Source organism: Cyprinodon variegatus, unplaced genomic scaffold (assembly GCF_000732505.1).
Source record: "Cyprinodon variegatus isolate N-32 unplaced genomic scaffold, C_variegatus-1.0 Scaffold43, whole genome shotgun sequence".
Lineage (NCBI taxonomy): Eukaryota > Metazoa > Chordata > Actinopteri > Cyprinodontiformes > Cyprinodontidae > Cyprinodon > Cyprinodon variegatus.
The window spans coordinates 1,084,234-1,097,833 of NW_015150496.1; the positions used below are offsets into that span (position 1 = coordinate 1,084,234).

A 13,600-nucleotide genomic window follows, 5' to 3' on the forward strand; every position below is an offset into this window, starting at 1 on the left:
AAGAAGCATGAAAGGTCGCCATACTAATACATAGTGCTGAACATCCAGCAGAAGATGACTCCCACCATGGTGGAAATGTACAAATCTCAAATGATTTTAGAGGAACATAGCTTAAAGAAAACCAAGAATGTGCATCATTTCCCCCAAAAGCTCTACAGTTTCTCCAACAATTGCAACCATGTACACTAAAATATGAGGTTTTTCTGATTGTGAGCTGTCCATTACATTACTCCTGACTTCTGTTTCCAGTTAAGGATAATCCATCAATCACCACATTAGGGAACGTGAAGCTGACAGATCATGCAGCCTCAGTTGATATGTCAGCGGTAATGTAGCGGTAAATAACAAATAAGAAAGCAGGCCAGAGAAAGACGGAACGTACTCACTATAAATCAAGACGTCAGCCACGCATTAATCAAGGCTATACGCTCCAAATTAATCCATTTGCTTAGATGTACAGTGGAGCTGTATATCAGAAAAAAGGTGTGACAACAATGTCGGCATAAAACAGTCGGATTGAGTCACAACATACTTCACAGCTATGCAATGAAATGCTCCACCGGGATCTACTTTCTCTCATTAGCCAGTACTCTGAGGAGCATCGTACGTCATGCAGGTTGTTAACAAGCATATCCACATCCACTCAGAGTCCAAGAAGACATGTTAGATTATCTGAGAGAGATTGCATCTACACACAAGGCAGAACTAATTTTCTAATCCAAACCTAACTACTTTCTGAGATCAAACAGAAAGGAGCATGTAAAACCTAATATTAGGGTCAACATCAGGTCAAGAGATAACTATATTCCTCCACAGACGCCCATAACAAGCCTGCATGTTCACAAAACATGACACGGTTTATGCTTGTTGTGATAATTGTTAGATTGCCACCAGTGTTCCAGGCCTTAATAAGCTGATGGTCAGAGTATGCTGCGTTAGCATTACTTAACACCTGTAAAGCACCATCCCCTGTTGCTCTAAGCCGATAATCTGCAACACAACTGAATTTAATACAGATACAAAGCCTCTGCAGAAAGATTAAACTGCATACCTTTCACTTAAAGCCATATATAGTGATGTGAAATAAGAAGAGGTGCTAGATTGGAATCTATTTTTGTTCCGATAGTTTGTATTAGAGTCAAATAACACTTGAAAGGAATATATGAATTCATAATTTATGAGGAGAGAGAAATTAAGGAAGGAAGGTAAAAGCCTAGTTAAAGTTTAATGCAACGTTGAAGCAAAACTGAATGCAATTTGGGTATATTTTTAACCCAGGACCTGCAGGAATAGAAAAGAAAATTCATCATTATATTGGATATACCCAAGGTAAAGCTCCCGTGTGAGCATTTTAGCTCAATATTTTGTTTTTTATCGTTTCGTTTGCTGAATATAAGATGAGTCTTTGTGTGATCGCTTTAGTAGTCTTTGTGAAGTGATTCACCATTTACCAGTTTCACTTTCCTGGAGCGAATCACTGAATGAGCTATCAATGCCATTCCAGTTCTTGTCTTAGTTCAGAAAGTATGCCTGACTCAGTGCTGCTGCCTTTCTTGGCCCCTTCCTATACAGAGAAAATGTTATTGTTGCTGTTTAACATGGCTTACCCTTACTATTATTATTTTATTTTATTTTATTTTTGTTTGTTATATGATTGAAAGAAGTCTTGACATATCTCCTTATTCCCCCCCCAAAAAGTATTCCAGACATTTTTGTTTTGTTTTTAGGTGCATTTTTTTCTGGATAAAACTATTAAAACTAGGGATGCACGATATAATCGGCCCCCTATCGGTATCGGCCTAAAAACTGAATATCGGACATCGGCCACCGCACCGATATTTAACCCGATATTTGATCAGCTTCTGAGTTTCTAAAGTCTAAAAAATTAAAAAAAATACTATTTCTTCTTCTTCCTCAAAAACTTCTTTTTACAGACTTAAAAACTTCTAAAGATGAGGGAAAAAATATTGATACATTAAAATATTACAATATCTTCATATGCTGATATATTGCCAATTAAAAACACCAAATCAATCTCTTTTACTAATGAAATATTGCTATATGTCATCGTTATGCTACGAAATCTCCCGAAAATTCACGAACATTTTCCATATTTTTATATGTTGATATATTGACGCGGTATCGATCTATTTTACGAACAAAATCTCACAAGAATTTGCAAAATATCACGAGAGTTTGTAACAGAACGATGAAATTTCATGAGATTTTGAAAGTAAAATAGATCGATACCGCGTTTTTAAAAATCAATTTGATATCAGCATATGAAAATATATTTGAGTATATTATTTTTCAAAGTGTCAGAAATGGATAAAAAAACTGCTATTTTCAATGACTACTTATTTTTGTCCAGCTTTAACATCGATATCGGTTATCGGCTACATGAGTTTTAAAATATCGGCATATCGGATATCGGCCAAAATCCCAATATCGTGCATCCCTAATTAAAACTACTGAAATGTCAAAAGTAGTTTTTATTTGGTGGCATTTTTTTTTTAATTCTTTTTCATAGAAAGTAGTTCTTCTCTAGTAATTCTATGTTTTGAAAGTGACTTTCTGTGTGTCATCATGAAGAGGATCAATGACGGCTGCCAAGTCAACCACACTGACTTTACAACTGCAAGGGAATCCATAGATCAATACCTTCTAACTAGAAATGCAAGTTATTGACTAATCAGTTAATCTTAATGAGTTAATCTTAAATCGACTAATCTTATCAGTGAGTATAAAATTAATTAACACTGGCCATTTTCATTAAAAAAAATTTTTTTTCTCAGGTATCAAAGGGGTCTTTCCATAACATGAAAATATAAACAATACACTGAAGCACATCACTATATTTTACCAAATACATTTTGTCAGCTGTATTAGATGCCTACTAAATGAACAACAATTTGTGTTCTCACACATTCTTAAACATAGATACATGTGACAGGCCATGGCAAATCCATGAACATGTCTACCCAGGGCCTATTTCAGTTATTTACAGACCTTGAAAGAGCAGAGTTGACGCTTACCAAATATGTCAAAGCTGTGAAAATCAAAAAAGAATTGCACTCTGCAAAGAACAATAAGGACAAAACTGGCTTTGAAGAGCCTTTAAAATCACACTGGAAGCCAGCTTTGTGGTAACAAAAGCTGTTAACTCGACCTTTACCATTGCATTCAAGCAGTGCTTGTCAACAGGTTTCATGTCAACAAACTGTACCATTTTTTTTTAAAGATACACATTTGTGCATTGCACAGACCAACATCTTATGGATATCCACAAATAATTACAACAAACACAAAAAGACAGTGAAAATTTTAAAAGCTTGACATTTAAAAACTTGGTAAATGTCAACCGTTCAAGCTTTTTATCTTTACATTTTTTGGTGTTAGCAAGTTGAATCATGACTGCGACTTGGTCTAAAAATAACATTGCTGCTACATTATTAATAATTTCCAGCAACCGATCACTCAATAGCTGAGACAATATGTTGAAAGACAGCAGTTTGGTAATTGATGTGTTTATCTGATCAGAATGCGGGCATAGACGGAAGTGTGGAGCATTAGTGTTTACATGTGTTTAAAATCATAGGTGTTGATTTACAAGTCTGGCAATGCAGTCGCCTGATCTATACCCATCCTTCATTCATCATTTCAAAATTTTACTTCTAACCAAATTTATAGGTCGAGTCCGAGCTCTGTATTTAACTCCACAATGCGGCAGTTTAATCTTGCACTATGATTCTGTGCAGTATGGCCTAAAAATGTTAGCCTGACGTAGTCCTACTCAATTCTAGTCAGAATATGAGTCTGATACTGCTCCATAGAGCTGTGATTATGGGGCGTGTTTCGAACGAACCAGGAAAAAAAAAATGCCTCTGCACTCAATTGGATAGACCTACAACCAATAAGAGCAACGGAGTGCGTGACGTATGTTAAGCGACCAAGGGAGCCAGCTGATAAATTAAACTTTTGCCGAATCCCGCAGGAAGGATGCCAAAAACATCTTTCTTTTTAACAAATGCTTTGATCGCGTTTCTCTGTTCCTCTTTTAAAATGAATTTGCTGTCGATATCTTCTAGAACAGACCTAATAGCAGAATCTACACACCTCAGCTCTCCAGCGGCAGCCATTGTTATTGTCACCCAAGTGCACTTTGGTGACGTGGTTGATTATGTTACTGTTGATCATCTGTCCATCATCGTATAAAGCCCGCCCTGACAATTTGATTGGCCCGACCAGATATTGGGCGAGCATACTCGCGCTACTATTGAGCAATGCCAGACCGAACTTCCCGACCTCAAACGTTGTGGGCGGGACTAAGTTCACCCAGGCTATAAAAATGTACCATAGAATAAGCCTTTCAGATCAGTCTATTTTTCAGTCAATTATTGGAAGCTGTTTTTTTCCTATTTAACATACAAGGACCAAGAAATAAAATTCTGGATTTAAATTGTATCCCTAACCCAATTTAAACACTAACTTTAACCTTTAAATATAGGTCAGGCCTATTACCAATTTTGCTTAGTTTAGCTGTAAAAGGGTAACTAGTTAATTCATTTTATCTGCCTACATTCCCCTGATACCATGTGATTCTGAACTGAAGTTCAGTGGAATAATAGAAAATTTGTTGGGACATATCTCATATCAATACTGGGCAGATGTCCATCCTGATATATTAATATTGATTTCTTGCCAGGCTGTACTTGTAGTTTATTAGTTGCTCAGCTTTATGGATATGGTTTCATGTGGATGTTGTGTTTTTTGTTTTGCATTTTTTTAGAATTTACCTAATTCTACTAAACTTATTTATTGCAGCTGTTTTTACAACATTAATATGAAGAAGTTATTTTGAAACTAAAAATATCCAAACAAACACTGTTTTATGCATTACGACTTAGAGAACTATTATTGTAATTTTGTGTACCCAGAGGGTACACAAAATAAAATTTCGTTTTGCACAGCTTTCAGACAGTGAACGAGCATCAGTTTAGCAGTGAAATAAACATTTTTATTTATTAAAGTGCAGCAGTGATCATAATAATACTACTTTAGCGACAGTTTCAAGGTGTTGCTTTATTGTATGTCTCGTACCATGTCTTTCGGTTGTGCTGTTCTTTTTTCATCTCGTTACAGGTGATGAAGCAGACTGAAAATGTTTTGTCATTGTCTTCTTTCCATCTCCTCTTTCTTTCATCTTTTCTCTTTTTCTTTTTTTTTCTTCTTCTGTTTTTCTGCTTTTTTTACATTGCAGTGTCCATATAAACTGTAAAACTCCCAGCATAATTATAATAAAGCAATTTATATGCATGAAATGCCATACTGCTACACTTGTGAAAGTAAAATCTGTTGGGCTCTTTTTGGCATCAAGACAATTATTCTTATTGCCACATTGCAATGCCACAAGTGCAGCAGATCAAATGTAAACAGCGTAGGAGGAAAAAACAACAACAACAACAAAAAACATGGTACAACAACCTTTGGATAGACCTGCCTTGGTGAGCCAGGCCAATGGCACTGAATGGAGTGGGGTTCTCGTTTTCACAGCACTTCTCTCATGTGTGGAAATAAGGAGGTATATGTCTTTAAAAGGTTCCTGTTGCTTTCTGTGAAAATTACACTAATTTTAAGTCAAGGTATCAACATAATTTCATTGCTCTAAAAGTTCCAGCGTAACCAGTGTCTTGAATAGCACTCTTGAGGAAGCCCAGGTGTCATTCAAAAGGCTTGTAGGCCTATAAAATGAGCATATCAGGCTGATTTTCAGTGTAATGATGAGTTTTTTTAGCATAATGATCCGTTACACTAAAATACACTGGTATGTGGTATCCTGGGGAAGGTTTTTAGGTTTGTCGTCAGTGTATTTCAGTGTCACACACCACTACTGTAAGATTTTGGGTTTTAGGCTGATTTCTAATGAGTCTGAAAGCTCTTTGATTGATATCTGGGCTCTCTACCAAAGGGTTCTGTCAGGCACAACCGCTTATTACGTAGTTAATTTCAGAACAAAAAATGGATTAAAATCAGAGTCCGTTTCCAAAAAGTGATTTGAAAAAACTTTACTTTTTGTACAATGATATCCACAGTAGCTCCATCTTTCCATAAGATTTGATTTTTTTAACAGCAAAAACTGTTGACTTAATGAAAGAAAAAATGAAATAAGAGCGGATCAATAATGAAGGAGGAAAAGTGTGCACACTCCTAAACTGTTAGTTGCTAAAACCACTTTTTATTTAGTTTCAGGAATAAGTCTTTTTTTTTCCCCCAAGGAGAAGTCAAGAGTGTAAAACTGCTGCACCATAGGTCCTAAAAGGAGAGTTATCACACATCCTTTCTCCCAGCAGCTGCAACTACAGTTCCTCATCTCTGCATCCAACAATTTCAAAACTGTCACATTGATTTTTTTTATCATTATATGTAGTCTATTGCTCCTTTTATGCACAAATACATATGTGCATTATGCACACTTTTAAAACACACTTCATTTCAGTAAACCTGAGTATACATTTTTTAATAACTGCAGAGGATTTTTTTTCTGTTGCAAACTTTTCCCTTTACTTGCTCCTTAATTTCCCCACTGTGAGAAAACAAATGATTATTCTGTTCCATCTAATAAAACCAGGGTATTGCAGCATTGTGCGTTTCATATATTTTCTCAATAACTGTTTTTTTGTTGTTGTTGTTTTTAATGTCACCGTGCACAAAAAGCAAAATATCCAAGCCTTGCTTGCTACAATGCAAAACCTTACATTTCTTTGGGTCAATTCCCTGCATTAGAATATGCCACACCCAGTGACATCTAGTTTGTAACAAACAAAACAGAGGAATATAGGCAGTTGGGCTTTAGAGGAGTGCATAACCTGGATGGACGGGAATGGCAGCCTGAAATATGTTGGTGGAAAGTGTTTTGTATTAGAGATTGGAAACGGGAAAAAAAAAGAAAAACACTGTAAATGCATGGGCACAATGTGATCTTAGAATATGCAGCTGGAGGTGAATAATTTATATGCTTTGTGCCAGAGTGCCCTGAGCTGTGTGTGAAATCAGTGGAGCCATTACCGTGGAGGTAAAGCAGCATTGCGCACTGTCCAAAGATCAGACGCTCGTTTGGTTACTCTGTGGTGCTTTTGGTGAACTTATCACTTTCTTGCTCCAAGAAGGGAAAGAAAAAAAAACACGACTGTGCATCCATTTTTCATTTATGGGGATAAAACTGGATTAAGTCTTGTGGATAATCCACAATGTGACAAATGTCGACAGCTGCTTTCACTGTCATTCTCACCACTAGAGGCTGGAGCTCAAGAAATGAGGCGTTTTTGTATGTTTTCATGCAAAAAAGCCTCAGCAAAGCATTTAGTTGATGATTCACCGATTGCCTTCACTGACTGTTTAAAATAGCGAACATTAACATAAGCTTAAGAAAAAACCCAACAGTTAAACACTGACTTGCGTGTTAACTATTGCGCGTTATGCCACTTTGGAATGGAAACGTGCAGAGCGCAGAGTCACGCACGCTTCTCCCATATTAGTAGGGGGAAAAAAGCGGAGAAAAATCATGTCTTCACCCTGTGGCTTTATCTTAAGTATCCGCTCTCTGAAACCTTCCACCTCAGATTAAAACAGTCGAGTTGAAGCTTTGATGTTTTCTCTGCAAACCCAGCTCCCATTGAAAGAAAACAGCACCGGTGCGCAACAGTAACAACCCCAAGATTCATTTATTTCATTAACTTCTCTCAAGAGTTCAAACGCATCACTAAGCTTGTCTAGGATACAGCGTGGATCTCTGTGGACAAGCATTCACTTTCAGAAAACATTCATCGACTCAAGTAGATAAACGAGTCGCAACACAAAATCCACTCAATTTCGCTCCAGCTCAATTTCCAACCTTTTGTTTTTCGTGCTCCTCCTTGCACGAAATGCCACATGATGTTTCGTACTTGCTTTGCAAAGCAAGTTATTGTTTGTTTATCTACAATCTACTAATAATTTCTGCAAATAGGCTACATTTGGCTTGGATTTCCCAGTAAATTGATATTTATTTATTGATTGGAGATCGACTGGAATTAGAACCTGAATTTTAAAAGCAGGGCGCATTCGAGCCTATATTATTATTTAAAAAAATGCTATGCAATTACAGTAATGTGTATTTATAAACACTTGTCTTGTCATTTATCTGACCACAAGAAAAAAATAGATATGGTTTATTATTTGGGCGCACAGATATGAAAAAGGCGCACAAAGAGCGCAATGCCTCAATATTAAATTCAGAAAGATGAGATCAATCACGAAGCAAACAGATTAGAAAGGGGTCTTATTCATCAAAACATATCGGCACAGTTATTGTCAACAAATATGCAAACGTAAAAGCAGTCACAATCTTTAACTTGATGATCACAAATGAAATTAACAAAGTTGCGTGTGCAGTTTGCTCTCACACGGTAAGGCTGCTGCATGGAGGACTTTCCACGCTCTGCTGCTCTCCGATTCACAGCTCTGTCTGTTCTAAACATGCAACAAAGTAACCTTTCTGACTAAACAGTCACAGTTAAACCACGGAGAGCATCCGAGCATGTTTCTATGTTCAAAGACAAACATTTTTTTTATTTAGCAACATTTGCTTAAATGAGTTGAATGGGGAAAAAGAGGTTTAGCCTCCAGCCAAATGGTGAGCGGTCCAAAGTGATGTATCGGCTAAGCAGCGCCTCTGCAACGCCAAAAACACCTAAATCTACCCTGTTCTGCGCAACGCTTTAACTTTAGGGACGTGTTTTCTCACTTGGTGCAAAACATATCAGCTATATCCAAACAGCTCAGCCGCGCACGGATCCAAATGAATAAATAAACTGCTTATATGGACACTCCTCCGCATCTACATCCGCGGAAATGCGAGAACAAAGGGCGTCCTCCGTCCACACACAAGCAGCGAAACTCCTACCTTGGTGAAGAGCCGCTGGGAACACGAAGAGAAAGAGAATAGTCGCCAGAGAGCCGCTGCGAGCGTTCGCCATGTTGGACACCTGCTTCAGAATGGCAGAGAGAGGCAGCTTCACCTACAGCGGGACTTGCTTAATGAGATGCGGACAAGGAGGGAGGGTTCTAGCTTCCACACATTCACTTCTTCCCAGCAGGGATACACTGAGCTGCTTGTCATGGACGCGCTTATATAATATGTACAGATTTAAATTTAGTCTGACTGAAAATATTTTTTATTCAAGGCTTTGCTCAGAGGAAATTAAGCAGTTCTTGTTTTTTTTAATCATTCCATCATCATGAAAAGCCATGGCATTTAGTTATGCTTTTTGCATATCATTGAAATATAATCAAAGACTCCATGGGAAATATGAATGTTTTTCTCACACCTAAATGTTTTAGATCAAACAATTCAATAATACAACACTCAGTCACTCACTTTTACAAATTTATAATAGGAAAAAAAACATCCAAACCAATTTTCAATACAGTTTATTACTATAGTGCCAATTCACAACACAAGTCATTTCAAAGCACTTTACAGTTCACCAGATCATACAGTCAAAAAGATTGCATGACTCATTGACTCAAATGCAATCCCTCACACTAAGCATGCTTGTAGCGACAGTGGAGAGAAAAAACTCCCTTTTAACAGGTAGAAACCTCCAGCACAACCAGGCTCAGTGTGAGCGGCCATCTGCTGAGGCCGACTGGGGTTCAAGGAGACAGAAGCAGAGATACAAAAAGCAAAGGAGGCCCCATCCAGGAAACACACAGCCAGGCAGAGAGCACATCCAGTTAGTCGCAGTTAGAGAAACAGGACTACACTGAAAAACAGGCTGATCTCCAATATCTATAAACAAAGGTGTTGATGGCAGCAGCACAGCTGATATTTCCCTCCAGCATGGAGTCACAGCCAAACAGGGACGGAAGAGGTGAAGCTACTATGAGAAAAAGCAGACAGAGCAGAACATTAAAGATTGAACTAAGAGATTCTGCAGAGTGGTAGAATAGGGATAGAATGAAGCAGGATGATGAAAAAGGGATCCTTATGTCCTCCAAAAGTCTAACCCTATAGCAGCATAACTATAGCTCAAGAGATAGCTCAAAATAACCTGAGCCTCTCTAACTATAAGCTTTATAAAAAAGGAAAAACTTCTAAGTTAAAAGTAGACAGGGTGTCTGCCTCACGGACTAAAACTGGTTGGTTCCACAGGAGAAGAGCCTGATAACTAAAAGATAACATAACTGCCTTTTGTTAATTTATTATTTAACCATTTTCCCATTAAGCTCTACTAACCTAAAGGCATTTTACCCCACACTCCTATAATAAGAGGACCAAACAGTATGTTGAGAAATAGCCTAATATGTCTAAAAAATCAACTCAAGGAAGAACTGTCTGTCAGACTAGAAAGGGTAAGATCGCCATTTTTTAGGCTTAGAGATACAAAAGCAAGAGTCATCACCAATAAATGGAGAAAGCAGGAAACAGAAGAGAACCTTCTCAAAACTTCTGCAGGGAACTATCCGATAAGTTACAGTAAGCCCACAACAACATCTAAAGCTCTGCAGACCTTACCTACCTTAAGTTAGTAAGATCAGAGGTCAATATTTATATCCTATCCACCCAAAATTGGAAAAATATCCTTTGGATTGAGAAAAGTGGAAATATCTGAAAGGTGTGGTATATATAAAATAATTGTCTTGTTTTAAGAATAGAAATGCTCATTCCATTGGCAAATCATCTTATTTAACTACTTAAATTAAGGGTGAATACAGTTAATTAAAGAAAAGTATAGTTTGTTTGTTTTTTTAGATAATTTTTGCACTTTGAAATGAAAAATGTATTTGCTGCTGACCAGGCCAGTAGGCAGGTCGTCAAACCGGCCAAAGAAAGAAAATACAACACAGACAGTATCCATAGTGATGGGGACCTCTCTGACAGCAGTGAGGTGTCTCTCCCTCCGAGCAACAGTACAGAAGTGATAGTGAAGGGGAGCTGTCTGACAGCAGTGAGGTGTCGCTGTCACAGATCAACAGTTCAGAGCACCATTATCCTATTGAGTCTCTTAACAAGTTTCATTAGCAGACCAAAGGGTTAAGAGGTCTAAAGTTTGAAATCTTTGTTTTGTTTTCCCTCTAAATTTAAGGACCTTTTATTTCTTTGAAAGTTATATCAGAAGAAAAGAAGAGTCTGGTGTTTCTGATCAGGAGGTTAATAGTCTGAAAGAGATGATGGAGAAAGTCAGAAAATACTTTTGGGTATAATGATGTGCGTCAGCTTTTTATCTAAAGTTTTGTTGTGGTGCCACTTTTAGCAATTTACCTAACACAATAACTTTGAGTTAGCTAAATATAAGTGCATCTAGGTAAGGCGGTAAAATGCACCATGATATATTAAAAAGTACTGCCTAAAAGAATCAATATGTTATTTTTACAAGAAACCGATAGTGAATTTAATAATGAAGTGGACTGGTGCCGAGAGGGGAAGGGAGAAGCCAGTTTTATTCATGGCACCTCCCAGAGTTCTGTGGTGGACCAGCACTTTTCTAAGGTTTTTACCCCAAACCCTTTTAAAATACAGCATATCATCTAAGGAAGGTTTATTTTAGTTAAAGCAGGGAGGAAACTTTTTTAGAGGAAATTTGGAAATGGTTGGCAGATTTGCTTGTCAAAAGATCATGCATTTTTAGTTGGGCATTTTAATTGTACAGGAAATTAGTTTTCAGACTTTTTATAGCCTAGTGGATGTAAAGAGGATGATATATAAATGCCACAGACAGCACACATGGTCTCACATCAAAGAGAACTTTAACCCTTTTGGTTGACTTGATCATTTGCATTGTTTTAAGAACCATCTTTATGCATTTAAATCATTGCCAGAATTTAGCAGTATTTTTTACAGACCGCTAATTGCTTTTAGGGGGTGTTTTTAATCACAAAAAAGTTACCCAAAAGTGCCTACTGTCATTGAAATCTGGCTTTCACCCATTATATCAACTTTAGAGAGGCTTTAAGTTCTTTTGCACTGTTTTTAGACAAAGAAAACATTAATTTACTTGTCTAATGGATTGTGGGAACATGGAAAAGTTCAAATCAATCTACTAGATCTGTGAATAAACATAGTTGAGTCTTAGTCCACATGGGTTCAGTAGCACATGGAAGCTCTCAAATCTAAAATGCCAGTTTTAGAAAACCTGCTTGAATCTAAAATCCAAGGTGGTAAGTAAGGTCTCAGTGCAGAACAAAACAGAGATTGATGCTCCATCAAGTTTCTTTAAACAGATGGAGAGGATACAAAGGCAGAGGAAGGTGATCCCCTCTTTATATCTGACATAGGGCAGCAACTGAGTGAACCAGGCCAGATTAGGAGAAGGACTGAGGATTTTCACTCTTCTTTTTGAGAGTAAGTACAGTGAGAACAAGGACTTTTTAGGGAGAGCTGAAACAGGTTACTCCAGGTCTCTGAAAAGACAACACACAGCTGAAGCTTCCTTTGGGATACCTGAGCGCCATGCAGTCCTCCTTATCATGCAGTGCCAGAAGGCTCCTGGTAATGATGGACTCAATAAGGGGTTTTACAAAGCATTCTTTGACATCCCAGCACAAGATCTGCTTGAAGTCTACAATTAATATCTGGTCACTGGTTCACTACTGCTTTTCATGTTACATGGCATTAACCTTTCTGCCCAAAAAAGAAAACCTGACATGATTCTAGAGTAGACTCTGGCGCAGACACAATATGAGTCAGGAAGCAGTTTAGAATGTTTATTGAGAAGTTTTACAGAGATTGTTTGGACCGTCGTAGAGGTTCGTGAAACAGCGGCTTAGTCAGGAACTGCACAGGGAGAGAGATCAATTAGATTCAGGCTGGGGAACTGAGTTATTAAGAGAAGATGCAAACTCCTTACAGTTCCTCAGAGAGCGGAGCAGATGGAGGGGAGGTTGGATGAGCCCACAGAGATTGAGTTTGGTTGAGATGCTGGGGCTTCGGCTTGAGAGGTCCAGAGCGTGGACAGGCAGGTGAGCAATCGAGGATGGATCCAGGAGGACTGGGTGGAGAACTGGCTTGGAGACTGCAAGGCTTCTAGGAGAGAATGAAGACAAGGAAGTAAACTTGAGTCTAAGCACAATGTTCAGTCTTAGGAGAGCACGTACGTTACCACTATGCGGAAATTAACCGACTGGTGTCCGTCCCAGGAAATCCACTCCTCTAAATACTGCTCCCTGACTGCGTCCAATTGGAACCAGCTGGAGGCTTTTCTGGGCTGGAGACTCTGAAGAGGAATAGGTAAGAGAAACCCTAACACAGCTCAGCACACAATCCTGTGGGCCCAACAAAACCTGCAGGACATTGAGAACTTGAACTGGTGTCTGGGTTTCTACTCTGCACTGATTATGAGATGCTCTGTAAATCCCTAGCAACTGGGCTCAGAGAAGTCATGGAGCTGGCCATCCACTGGGACCACACCTACTGCATCACCATCAGGTCATGGCAGATAAAATAATCCATGATTTGGGGTGTTATGGAGACTTCCAGTTTATTGGATCTTAAGCATGCTTGTTTGTATTAGATCAAGAAAAAGCATTTGACCATGTCGAATGCAGCTACAACTGGAGAACA

General features: G+C 38.2%; 1 protein-coding gene across 5 annotated transcripts in view; it reads right to left on the reverse strand.

The window, feature by feature from the left end:
* The window catches only part of cadm1 (cell adhesion molecule 1), a 622,928-nt gene extending 613,852 nt beyond the window's left edge, over positions 1-9,076 (reverse strand). For 4 of the 5 annotated variants that reach the window (XM_015370204.1, XM_015370203.1, XM_015370201.1 and 1 more), the window contains exon 1: positions 8,942-9,076. In XM_015370204.1, the coding sequence (XP_015225690.1) occupies positions 8,942-9,014 (73 nt within the window). In that variant the 5' untranslated portion in view covers positions 9,015-9,076. The remainder of the gene's footprint in view (positions 1-8,941) is intronic. The other variant, XM_015370199.1, reaches the window with a different exon arrangement.
* Between the last annotated feature and the right edge of the window lie 4,524 nt (positions 9,077-13,600).